The following is a 12905-nucleotide window of genomic DNA, read 5'->3' as shown; positions in this document are numbered from 1 at the left end:
TGGAAAGCCAGTTCACAATTCAGTTTGAAAAATCACACATTTTGTGGCAGCATTCATGGCTCTGCTAATAATAGCATACTTCCAGTCAGTGCATAACTGGTTAACAAAAACACACCAAATAACCAAGTTATCCAACATCAGACATGACTGGCTTCAAAAGCTAGCAGGGCACTTGGAGAGCGAATCCTCTGCAAGGTAAAAGCAATATTTTTCATATTTAAGAAAGTGTTCTAAATATAGCCACTAAAACTGAAATGGCTTATGTTTGATTGCTTTGTGAAATTTGGCTCGGTATTTCCTGCTGACAAAGAAACAAATGGCACTAGTTCTTTCCTTGGCAGAGGAACATTGTTGAATAAATGAAAAACGCTTTGTGGCTGCAGTCCAGCCTTTCAACTCTTCTGAATGTTTCACTCACCGTTGCAGCGATAACGCAGGTTGGCCCAGATAATGTTCTCCTGGGAGAAGCAGAAGACTCCCAGTCGGCCTCCTCTCATGGTCGCGTCTATGATGACGCCCGTGTCCGCTACCATTTGAGTGCCCTCGTAGAAACGAACTCTGCAAACCAACAAAGCGCAGCAACCAACATTGCATTAACAAAGTGTTAATAACACTTGCAGAATTACATTTTATGGCTGATTCTTTTTCTCTAGCACCACCAATGTAATCAAATTTTTACTTTTATTGAAATATTTATAAAACGGTTGCATGTATTCACTGTACATGTTCATCTATTCTCGACTACATGCCTCTGGCACTATCATGTTGAGAAAATGTTTCCACAGACACACAGATGTTTCCACACATTTGACTATGACACACGTACATAAATACACACGAGTTTGCATGGATATCTTTGGAAAGCCCCTTATAATAACCGTAACCATCCCAGCTACATAAGCCGGGCGATCGTGGCTCAAAGAGTTGGCAGTTTGTCTTGTAACCGGAAGGTTGACGGTCCAAGCCCCGGCTCGGACAGTCTCGGTCGTTGTATCCTTGGGCAAGACAGCTGTTTGTTCAGTGACCTCTTGTCCCTCATTGGCTCAGATGTCTCCAGGTTCTGGCCAGTGATGGTTCCAGCATTAGGGATTAATTTGTTGATCCTGCTGGCATCCCTGGCACTGATACTCATGATTACTCAGTTTTGTTGATCAGACCTCACCCAGTTCACACACACGCACACCTGTGACACTTTCATGCTGAGAAAGTATTTTCACAGGCACAGAGACATTTCCACATATTTGACTATGACGCACCCAATAGATAAATAAATACAAAACCTTTGTCTAGCCCCTTATCGTACTCTTAACCATCCCATCTATATGCATAACCATAAATTAAAACCTTATTCTAATGTTAAACCTAAAGAAAATCTCAAGGTCCTCAGTTTTTCAAAATGTCCCCAATCTAATGGTCCAATGCTCGAACTGGTCCTCACTAAGATGATTAAACAAATATACACACACACTCTCTATCATAAGATGAATGTTATTTTCCAGCCTGTGGCTCCTACAAAACATCAGCGTTAATTGTGTGTCACGGTACCTGATGTAGCCGTCAGCAGGCCGGTGCTGGAGGAACCAGCGGTACGAGGTCTTATCTTTCCAGCCAACATTGCGAGCGTCTTTCCACAGGAGCTTCACCTGATCGGTGGTGTCGCCCGTGTGCCACAAAGCGTTCCGCAAGTTTTCACCTGGACCTGTGTTTGATTTCACTGCCTTAAGAAGAGTTAAAAAAAGGGATAACGTGTTTGCGATCACGTTTTGGTTTTGTTTTTTTATTATAGATTATTTCACAACTCATATGAGAGAGAGAGAGAGAGAGATAGCCTTTATTTGTCAGTTGCAGGTCTTTTGCCCACAACCGAGATGACAGACCTTGCCGACCGTACATACAATACACAAACATCACATTGGGGAGACAGGTCAGGCTAGGTAGCGAGGAAAAAACATCGAAATGTGTAACACAAAAAGATGCACAGATATCAATCAACACACCATAGCACAATAAACACAGACAAGCAACATGGGAAAGAGTTCCAGTGTGTACATCTGATCTGGGACCGCTGCAATCTTTCGACTGCGCCTCCAACTGACCCGATGTCCACATCAGAGGGGAGGTAAGCGTTGGAGGTGGCGTTGGATCCGGGGTAGGGAGGGTGATGCGTCGGTGAGTGCTTATCAGTATATGTATGTGTGTGCGTGTCCATAGTTCAGCTGAGACAGTGTCCTTCGCCCTGCTAGGCTAAGTAAACAGTCTTCCAGCCAACCCTGGTGGCCTTGCATGGAATGGGAAGAAACAGACTAAACACAGTCGTTATCAGGGTGTTTTGTTCAGCTCCGGCCTTGCAGCTGGCGCCAAGAGGGTATCCGCATAAGTGATGGTATTTTTTACTTTAGTGCGAACAGCTCATATGAATTTCAAAGCAGTTCTACAGTCCAACACTGGTCTCTCAATCTCCCGTTGGAGAGCCGCGAGCTTCGCCATACTTCCGTTCTGTGTTGTCATTTCTTGTGCTCAAGGAGCCGATTTCTGAGAACTCACGGCAGTGTGTCTCCCCGAGATGTCATCCAATTTTGCGCCCAGAGATGTTATTCCGGGTTAGCCCTTCCGAGATGTATCCAGTCTGCAGTCAGAGATCTTATTCTGAGTATTCACAGCACCCGTAGCCTCTCCAAGATCTTATCCGTGCTGACTCAATGAGCCCATTTTGAGAAACTCACGCCTCTCCCATCGTTCCAATCCCAGCGGGCAGCCTTGTGGGGGTTTGAACAGCCGGTTCCGCTTCCTTAATTCTTCGATAAGTCAGGGCCAAGCCAGCTCTGATCAGCCAGAACCCTGTTACCATGGTTCCGAATAGGTCGATATCTTCAGCACTCAGGCTCACCCAAGCCCAAACTTCTCGTTGAGAAAGGGGTGTCAATTGCATTTAGGGACCAGTTGATCCAATCCATAATTCCTCTTTTAGGTTTTAGAGAACAGACTGTGAGAGAATGTTCCAGGGAAAATACAAAAATACAAAAAAAAAAAAACGAGACTAGACAAGGACATAAGCAGGGAAGATAAGGGAGAGGAGAAAAAGTGTGTCCGGCTCCTCCGAGAGCCAAAGAAGAGGCTGTTTGTATGCCTCTACTAAATCTACAGATTATCAACAAATTTACTACCATTTTCTGACCATGGCAACTAAAATTGTTTTTAAGGTTTAACTGGTTGGTTGTAAGCCACAAGGCAGTGAAAATAATCGTCTTTTAGCTCATTATTTCATTATGGACACTTCTTCAAATGGACTGTGCTGCAAAACCTTGACCCTATAAAGCATTTAAACCATAGATTAAATATTAATACAACTACTAGTTACAGCTCAAAGTCTCTTTACGACTAATCCGTTATCCTGAAGTGGAGCTGGAATTTCTTGCAAACAGTACGGCAGTGACATACCTTCAGTTGGATTCCTGGTTCTGCCACGGCTCTGAATGGGTTTGCCTGCCAGTAGATCTGCTCCACCTGCTTCCACATCACCACGTAGAAGCTGGAGCTGTCCTGGTACGCAAATATAAAACCTGCATAGTCGTCGTCCGTTACCGTATTAACATGAAATGTTCCTTCAAAATCTACTCCGCTGAAGGCTGTGTAACCTGCAGGACAAATTATTTCACATCAGATTTTGTTTTTAAAATGTAGCATAGACGTATAGCTCTATGTGCAGTAAATTAAAGCAACAGCCAGGGGCCTATTAGTAGGTGAATTTGGTTTCCTTTAAACAAATCCATGCCATTTTCGGTCATTTCAGATGGCAGTTTAATATTTATATTTTATATTTTCTTGAAATGTCAAACAGTTTTTTACCAACAGCCAATCCAGGATCGCTGTTCATAGTCTGGACGATCTCTCTTCCCTGTACAAACAGAACAGTGGATTGTAGAGAAATGTTATTTCATGACATGTTATTCTGGCAAAAAAATAGAACAGCAAAAATCAAAGAAGCCATAATCGCTTGACCTGGTTCAGCACCACCCAGTTAGGATCGATTTGTGCGTCTCCTTCTGGATCTAAAACGACTGTCTGGTACTCCCTGAAGTCAGTGAGGGTGACCTCTGCGTTTTCTGGACAGACGTCTATTGGGTCAATTATGGTGTCGTTGTCGAAATCCTTCTCACATACATTACCCACGCCGTCACCTGGGAGGATAGGTAGATATTAGGCGTAAGTAAAGCACAAACTTTTATTTTAATATGTCAACAGTGTCCCACACCGTCAGAGTCCTCCTGTAGAGGGTTGGGGATCAGACGGCAGTTATCAGGACCAGGTGGCAGCAGGTCTGGGATCCCATCGTTGTCATCGTCATCATCACACTCGTCTCCCTTTCCATCTTTGTCAGTATCCAACTGAGAGCTGTTGATGACAGCTGGGCAGTTGTCCCGAGAGTCTTGGTGACCATCGCCATCACTGGACAAGAGACAGATGTTATAGCAGGTGCAAATTTGACTTGGAGAATGAAAACAGATCCAGATAAATACAAGTGACTTGACTGATGAGCTCACACAATACCTGTCCTTGTTAGTGTCACAGGGGTCGCCAATCAAATCATTGTCCGCATCCATCTGAGAAACATAAGTTGAGTCGAATTTCAGATATGAAATTTTCCAAAGAATAACAAGCAGACAATGGCAATGATAATCCCAGCTAGGAAAGACAATGTGGACTGAATAATGCACCATGAGTGTGATGCTACATCCTGGAGTACACGCTATACCAAATTACTGTTGCAGACTAAAAAGTTAAACCACTAGAGGCCATTAAAAGAAAGATTTTCTACTTAAGATTAACTGCTTAACTTCTCGTGCCTTTTTGCAAGATATTGATGTAACGTGTGAAGACATTTCTCACCTGGTCAGGGTTGGGATCATAGGGACAACTGTCGCAGGCATCTCCCACTTTGTCACCGTCTCGATCTTTCTGGTCAGCATTTGGGACCCTTTTGCAGTTGTCAAGGTGATTGGGAATTCCTGGGGTTAACATTGGGAATGTTAGAAAATATTATAGTAACCCGAAGACAGGCACATAGCTTTAATGTGTTGTCAGTGATGGACAGCAGTTTGTTCACTGTCCTCTTGTCCACCATTGACTCAGATGTCTCCAGATTCTGGCCAGTGATGGTTCCAGCCTTGTGGATTAATTCGTTGACCCTGCTGGCATCTCTAATGCTCACGATTACTCAGTCTGGTTGGTCAGACCATACTCATTCTCAACTACACACCTGTAGCACCACCATGCTGATAAAGTATGTTTAAAGGAAACCAAATCCACCTACCAACACGAAGACATTTCCACACATTTGACTATGACAGACCCAATAAATAAATAAATACAAAATCTTTGTCTGACCCATTATCGTAATCTTAACCATCCCATCTACGTGCATAACCATAAATTAAAACCTCATTCTAATTTTAAACCTAAAGCAAATCTCAACCAGGCCTTTACAGGAGTGTGTGTGGCCCACAGGTCCTTATTTTCCAAAATGTCACCAATCTAACTGTCTAAAGTTCAAAATAGTTCTCACTAAGATGGTTAAACAAGTGCATGTGCATACACACACACACACACACACACACACTCACACACTCATAGTCATAACATGAAAATGATTCCAGTTGATAGGTTGTAAAAATCTCATGTATCAAATTCACATTCAAATCACATCTCAAATTAAAGGCATATCAATACATGTCAGTGTTTCTAATTAACAGCCAGAGTAAATAGGTCTTGTAATTAATATAGATTTAAAATCTATTTGCACAAAGTCTTTACCATCGCCATCGATATCTTCATCGCATTCATCTCCATATTTGTCCACGTCTGTGTCTTTCTGGTCATTGTTTTTGACGGCAGGACAGTTGTCGCAGGCATCGCCAAAGTCATCCTCATCGATGTTCCTCTGGTCCACATTGGGCACCAACACACAGTTATCCTGGGAAAAAGATGTTTTAGTCCCTGAGAGCAAAGTTACATGATTTTACTATATTTTCTTTCAACCTCAGTATCCTTTGTGTATGAACCTGTGTATTTAAGATCCCATCCCCATCTGCGTCTTCATCGCAGGCATCTCCAATTCCATCACTGTCAGCATCTTCTTGACCAGAGTTTGGAACAGTGAGACAGTTATCCTGGAAGAAACATAAGCAGATGGGTAAGTTTTAATTAATACTTTTGTTTTGTATAAAGTGATAAAGACCTTCTTTGATCTGGGATTGAGGTTTGAATTTAAAGTATGACAACATCTTCTTTTATGTCACATTTTTATAAGATCTTTGATCTTCTTCACAGCTAAATAAACTGTTTTAATATGGGTAACTTTCAAAGAGTTCTCTTAGATATGAAGGAGATTTACCTTGTTGCAGTTACTATCAGGACAGTCCAGTTTTTCATCTGGGAAACCATCGATGTCGGTGTCAGGACCACACACATAGCCATTGCCAGCCCATCCGACTCCACACTATAAGGATGGAAAATGTTTTAGAAGCTGTACATAATGCTTTTATTGGCTCTGTTTTGTGGTCTGCACAACATGAGCATAAGTGCTCAAACAGCTATTTCCCAATAGCTGCTATTATTGTTATAACATGATGAGGAAGGAATGTTGTAATAGCTTTGATAACCCATCAAAGCTAAATCCAAGGAGCTAAAACATAAAAGTTTTATTTGCTCACCTGGCACTCGATGGTCCCCTCTCGATGGACGATGCACTCTGCGCTGGCGTGGCAGGGGTTGGGTTGGCCATTGCCACAGGCTCTCTCAGGCTTACAGCCTTGTTGCTGATCCCCAGTGTAGCCTGTCTTACAGGGACCACATCTGAAAGAGCCCTGATAGAACCATCCCACCAAGTCACAGGTGCCCACATTGGTAGTGTTAACATGGAACTTAAAACACAGTGCTTCAGACAGCAAACGAAGGAGAAATATTGGTCCTAAGATTACACATACATTTGGCATGGGATATACTGCATTTATACAAAACACTGAGTTCACCGTGGGCTTCACTATGCAATCTTTAACCCTAACTGATAACCCTAGACTGGAGTTTGATGCATATCCACTAATGACAGGTTAGGGCCTTTCTATGTGGAGTGTACACCTTCTCCATGGGACCAATTATCAGCTATCACTATCCTGCGATGTGCATTGGGAATTTTAGAAGGATGTTTGCAGTGAGTAAAAACCCCTCTCCGCTCTCCGTTCAAGCTGAAGCACATGCACAACCACAAATTAGTCCTGGTGACCTGCCAAAGCTGTACCCTGTTTCTAGGCTCCAGCACCCCTGCAACCGTGAACTGAGTAGGCAGTTAAGAAAATAGATGGATGGAAATTGTTTCTATTTAAATTACCATTTTAGGAATAAAGTTTAAACCATTAAGAGACTGCTCAAAAACATTCTGTTGCAATTCGTCTTGGACACAGTTACATGCAGTTAACCCAGAGGATTGTGTTTCCAATACTGTATCAGCTGTAAGGTAGGACTGCTGCTACTACGGCCAAAAGTGATTAAGGATGAAAATAAATAAAATATTCAGCCAACACAAAGAATGACTCTAACTGAGGCTTAGATCTAATCAGCAATTTCATGGAAATTCACTTTGTTCATACTTACGGGGGTGTTCAGACACACGGAGTTCGCCACGCAGCCTCCATTGTTGGGACCATCACACTCATTAATATCTCTGCATACCTTAAAAAGGACAGAGATTTAAAGACAAATGCAAAGTCACTTGAATGGTCTTTACCATTAAGACTGAAAAAGGAGGCAAAAAGAAAAATAAGTCGGAGAGAGAAGGAAGTTTGTTTTGGGCGGCCACGTAAAGTCCAAATTGATCTCATGTTGAATGGAACCATAAACTGCTGCATGGTGCCGACCTGTTTGTTGGCAGTGGCGTAGGCAAGACCGACGCCCTGGACCTGCGGGCCAGTGTATCCAGCGGGGCAGGAGCCGCAGCGGAAACCTGGGGATGTGTTGATGCAGCGAACACCCATGTGGCACGGTTTCACAGTGCACTGTTCGTAATAAGGAGACACACACACGTCAGGATGTTTTTAGGATGAGGACCTGCATTCATTTAGATGAGCCCTTTACTGGGTTTCTAGTAAAGTCTAAATTTTAGCCATTTCGTCTCCTTCTAGTTGACGAAGTCAGGCAGAGAGTTTTCTGACCTTACAATGGTTATACCTGTAACACTGTACTGTCAGCAACAGTTTATCAAATCTCTGCTCGTACCTCATCCACGTCAGTGCAGTGGGTACCGTTTCCTTCCATGCCGTGAGGACAGGGTCCACATTTTACACCCTCTGGTGTTTCCACAAAGCTCACCCCAGGGTGGCAGGAGTTGGGCACACAGGTGGGTTGAGGTTGCATACCCCCCATTGCTGAGAAAAGATTACATCAAAGCAAATTATTAGTTGTTTCCTTTTGTCTTCAAATCTCTCTCCCATTTCTTCTAATGGACTACATAATCATAATATTCATAGTTGTGGAAAATTATGGATAATGGCTCAATTTCGATAAAGATAATTAAATTTCAATAATGATGTAATAATGTGTGTATTCTCAGACATAAACATAATTCCATCATTGATAAGCGAGCTTGTGAACTCACCACAGGCTTCACACTCCATCACTGTGTTCTTTAAGAATACAATCTCCTTAATCTGGAAAGTACAACCAACAGATTAAATACCTTTTTGCATTTCCTCAGCACCCTGAGTCAAACTGTTATCAAATGCAAGTAAAGGTAGTTAAATATATTTTTATGACAGAGCATTACCTGCTGCTTCAAAAGCTCTTTAATCTCACCCAAGACGAGATTAGTCATTTTAATCTGACTGATAATTTCTCCATCTGGGTTTGAAGAGAGAACAAACCAATTAGTAAAGGAAATCTTTTATATTCCCCATGCAAGGTTTTTAAAATTTATAATTTATATTTGCATTTGAAGTTATGAAAATAATTCATTAAACATGTTTGTGGTTGTTACAGTAAAAAATATAACTTTTCTACTCAGATTTTATGTTTTTGTCTTATTTTAGATAGTTACTTTTCCTAGTAATTTGAGGAAGTAACTAGTAACTATAACTAATTACTTTTTCAAAGTAACTTGCCCAACATTGTCTACAGTGCTTCAAAGTTTCTCCTGTTTTACCTATTCACAGGAATAATTTGTTTTCAATTACCCATTTTTCTCTCGTCTAACCTTTAGTCAGATCAGTTAGCTAGAAATAACTAGTGTTAAAATTTACCTACTGAAGTATTGTATTTAAATAAAAATTTGATTTTTGATCATTCGGAGCATGATCTAGGAAAAAAAAGTGTGACCTTAAATGTACAACCTGATTCTCTGAAACTAAAAACAAAAGGAAAAAATAAGAATAAATAATCACGAACAAATACAAGCAGAAAACCTTTAAAAATAATGAAAACATAAAAGTTTAGACAATGTAATTTTATATACAGAACAAATTCGAAGAAACAGTTAATAAGAACTTTGCAGTAAAAACAAGAACTCAAGTTATAACTACACGGAGCAGGTTTGGTTTCTTGCTGCACTGCTTCACTTTTTCTGTGGAATTGTTTTGTTGGATGAACTGGCAGCTAGCTAGGGAGCAGTGTTTTGATATGTGTGTGGAGGGTCCTGTACAACATGATCCACTGCGTGTTTAATGCCAAAGTCTAATGCCTGGCATTCCTCCACCACCACAGGACTCATTCGAATCCACAGCCCACACATTAACTGGAGTCAGAAGTCAAAAAAAAAAAAATATTCCGAGAAATAGAATGACACAAGATTATCCGGAAGATATGGGACATTTTTCCTGCTCACATGCTTTCTGGAATTAAGCTTATGGGTATCCTGGGATGCTTGGTTTCAGTATGATCTGTAGTTTTGGTGCAAATTGCCTTCATTTAACTACAAATCAACTATCGAGTGGGAAGCTTAATTTATAGATATAATCACAGGACTTTAACTGCAGGAATAAGAAGTTATAGGTTTCTGAATTACTTTTATGTTTGTGGAATAGTTATATTAAAGTCTAATATGTCTATCAAACTGAAACTCAGTGGTATATATATGTATGTGTATATATATATAATATTTATTATACTTATATTGAACTTCTGTTCTCTAATTAAGAACCTAATTAAGAACCTGTAATCTGATTCATTCAGAGGCAATAAGATGAAGCCAAAGCAGTATTGATAATATTGATAGTCTCTTAGAGGATACATATAGTGACTTGATCTCACTTTTTCACAAAGCCTAGTTAACAAAATTTCACAGTGGGGGAAATAATTATCTAATCCTCAGCTGAATTTGTAAATTTACTCCCTCACAAAAAAACAGTCTATAATTTTTCATTTATTGGAGAAAGACGGAATATCAGGGACAAGATTGTAGATCTGCACAAGGCTGGAAGGAGCTACAACTCCATCAGCAGGAAGCTTGTTGAGAAGGCGCTAACTGTTGGTGGGATCATTTGGAAATGGAAGAAATATAAAATGGCTATTACTTGCCCTTAATGCATCCATGCATGATTCTACCTCATGGACTGACAGTGATCATGATAAAGGTGTCATATCAGCTCAAAACTACACAAGAGAAGCTTGGACCACAGACACTACGAACATCATTGATGATACACCACACCATGATCGGCTGAAACTTGCAAAGCCTCCATGTTCCCCCAGCTCAGAAAGACACATGTACAGGCCTGTCTTAACATCTACATCAGTGAACATCTAAACGATTCAGAGGAGGCTTGGGAGAAAGTGCTGTGCTCAACTTGACCCGCTGTATTTGGAGAAAGAACAGCATTCCCACAGTCCAGCGTGGAGGTGGAAACATTACGCTTTGAGGCTGTTTGTCTGCTGGGAGTCCAGGATGACTTCAGCGCATTGAGGGGACAATGGGTGGGGCCATGAAGCATAGAATCCGGGATGAGAAACTCACTGAAGATGTCTTAATGCATGCTTAGTAATCCAGGTAACCATATATCCACATGAACAGAATCAACTTTCTGGGAACACTGAAGAGAGTTTGTGAATGGATCTTCCATCATGCCAGTGATCTAAAACACAGTGCCAAGGCAACAAAGGGGGGAGCTAAAGAAAAAGTAGATTAAGGACATGAAGGACTAGAGATCTCAGTCCTACAGAAAGTCAAGGAACCTAAAGGATTTAGAGAGTTTTTGTAAAGAAGAGTGGGCCACAATCGCTCCTGCAACCCTGGTGACCAACTGCAAGAAACATCTGAAAGCTGTGGTTACCAGCAGGTGTTTCTCCACTAAGTATTAAGTCATGGGTGTCCAACTCCAGGCCTCAACGGCCAGTGTCCTGCAGGTTTTAGATCTCACCCTGGGTCAACACACCTGAATCAAATGATTAGTTAGCAGGTCTCTGGAGAACTTCAAGACATGTTGAGGAGGTAATTTAGCCATTAAAATCAGCTGTGTTGGATTAAGGACACAAAAAACGTGCAGGACACCGGCCCTTGAGCCCTGGAGTTGGACACCCTGCTTGCTTGGGGATCAAATACTTTCACTCAGTGAAAGCAATTCAGTTTATAACTTTTAGTTAAATTTGATCTTTCAAACCTTTGATCAGCAGTTGATTCTTCATATATCCAGCTTTTGAGATTCTTCACAACATTCATCTACTAACAGCATCTGTCTTGAACAAATTCTATAATGTGTTTTTTGGAGGCTTTCCTCTCAAAACAACCTCCTGCTGGGGCCATAAATAACACGATGAGAGCCGTGAGAGTGAAGCAAAACATTAAAGTGCGGCTAAAAGACAGAAAGACCTGATAATAAGTCTGAATAATAATGCAGGCGACGACACACTGTATCCATACGTTTATTGTTGTTTTAAAAATACCATTTGCAGGTCAGTTCAGCCGCATGTACCGGGCACCAAAAGCAGAAATCTCCTGAGCGTGTAGAGCAGGAAATGTGTTCTTGTCGTTAGCGGCAACTGTGTTTACCGAATGAATTCCACAGCAGAGAGAAGAGATACTCGACATAAATCACTGTCTCTGCTAATGGAAAGGAGGCTGAGTCCTGGACGACAGGAATCTCACTATGATTGTTTTCCCTTGTTGTGTGCGCAGAACTTTCCAGCCCTCGTGAGCTTTGAGCTCCTTTAAGTCAATTTGTGTTCCTGCCCGACTATTTTTCTAATTTTTCATAACAAAAAGCTCTACCTCCCCTAAAAATAAATATAATAATTAATTAAAAAAATCATATTGAAATAATTAATAAAATCTGGCTTTGAATTCATTTCATTTGCAGCTTTTTGTCATTTGTCTTATGTAACACCCCTTTCTCTTGTTCTGCATAGCAGTTTCCATTAATAACATTTCATTTATCAGATTAATTACTTAAGAAAACACTAACCTGTCGCCAGAAACTACCAAAAGCTGTAACATCTTCCCCAGATGGATAAATCAGTTTATATTTTCTAATGTTTTAAATTATGCCTTCTTTCTCTGCTGCGTCTCCACATCAGTCGTCATATATTGTTTGTGTTTCTTTCAAATTAAAACTCTGAAACTTTACCCTTTACTCATATTTACTGCTAATGCTCTTTAATCTTCCGATATCAAACGTATTTCTCACCTCTCTGTCCTGCAACAGCGCTCCCTCCTATGCAGAGCACACAGGTCAGCCCCAGAAACCACAGCATGTCTTCACCTCTGCAAAAAGCACCAGTTCAGGTACAGCAGGTTACTCTCTTCCTTCCCTCTGTTCCTCCTGCGATCCTTAACCCAACAAAGGTTCTGGGGTATTTTCTTCTCTACTTTAGGTTTTATACGCCACCTTCTACCCCCCCTCCTGTGGTTTACATCTCCATCCCTTCCC

At 41.1% G+C, this 12905-nt stretch overlaps 1 protein-coding gene across 1 annotated transcript in view; it reads right to left on the bottom strand.

Moving 5' to 3' along the window:
• The window catches only part of comp (cartilage oligomeric matrix protein), a 16929-nt gene extending 4024 nt beyond the window's left edge, over positions 1 to 12905 (bottom strand). The window contains exons 1-18 of the mRNA XM_085433119.1: positions 12663 to 12905; positions 8816 to 8889; positions 8648 to 8699; positions 8269 to 8417; positions 7911 to 8048; positions 7648 to 7725; positions 6711 to 6863; positions 6392 to 6496; positions 6060 to 6167; positions 5812 to 5971; positions 4888 to 5006; positions 4549 to 4601; positions 4253 to 4446; positions 4000 to 4178; positions 3847 to 3895; positions 3439 to 3635; positions 1546 to 1718; positions 419 to 558 (exon numbers count right to left, since the gene is read on the bottom strand). Coding sequence (XP_085289245.1) covers positions 419 to 558; positions 1546 to 1718; positions 3439 to 3635; positions 3847 to 3895; positions 4000 to 4178; positions 4253 to 4446; positions 4549 to 4601; positions 4888 to 5006; positions 5812 to 5971; positions 6060 to 6167; positions 6392 to 6496; positions 6711 to 6863; positions 7648 to 7725; positions 7911 to 8048; positions 8269 to 8417; positions 8648 to 8699; positions 8816 to 8889; positions 12663 to 12729 — 2188 coding nt within the window. The 5' untranslated portion in view covers positions 12730 to 12905. The remainder of the gene's footprint in view (positions 1 to 418; positions 559 to 1545; positions 1719 to 3438; positions 3636 to 3846; positions 3896 to 3999; positions 4179 to 4252; positions 4447 to 4548; positions 4602 to 4887; positions 5007 to 5811; positions 5972 to 6059; positions 6168 to 6391; positions 6497 to 6710; positions 6864 to 7647; positions 7726 to 7910; positions 8049 to 8268; positions 8418 to 8647; positions 8700 to 8815; positions 8890 to 12662) is intronic.

This window comes from Copadichromis virginalis, linkage group LG15, assembly GCF_057382275.1.
Source record: "Copadichromis virginalis isolate Kocher_CV1m ecotype Utaka linkage group LG15, C_Virginalis_male_GT1.1, whole genome shotgun sequence".
NCBI lineage: Eukaryota > Metazoa > Chordata > Actinopteri > Cichliformes > Cichlidae > Copadichromis > Copadichromis virginalis.
Note: the sequence above shows the minus strand (reverse complement) of the source record. Positions and strands in the feature narration are given on the sequence as shown.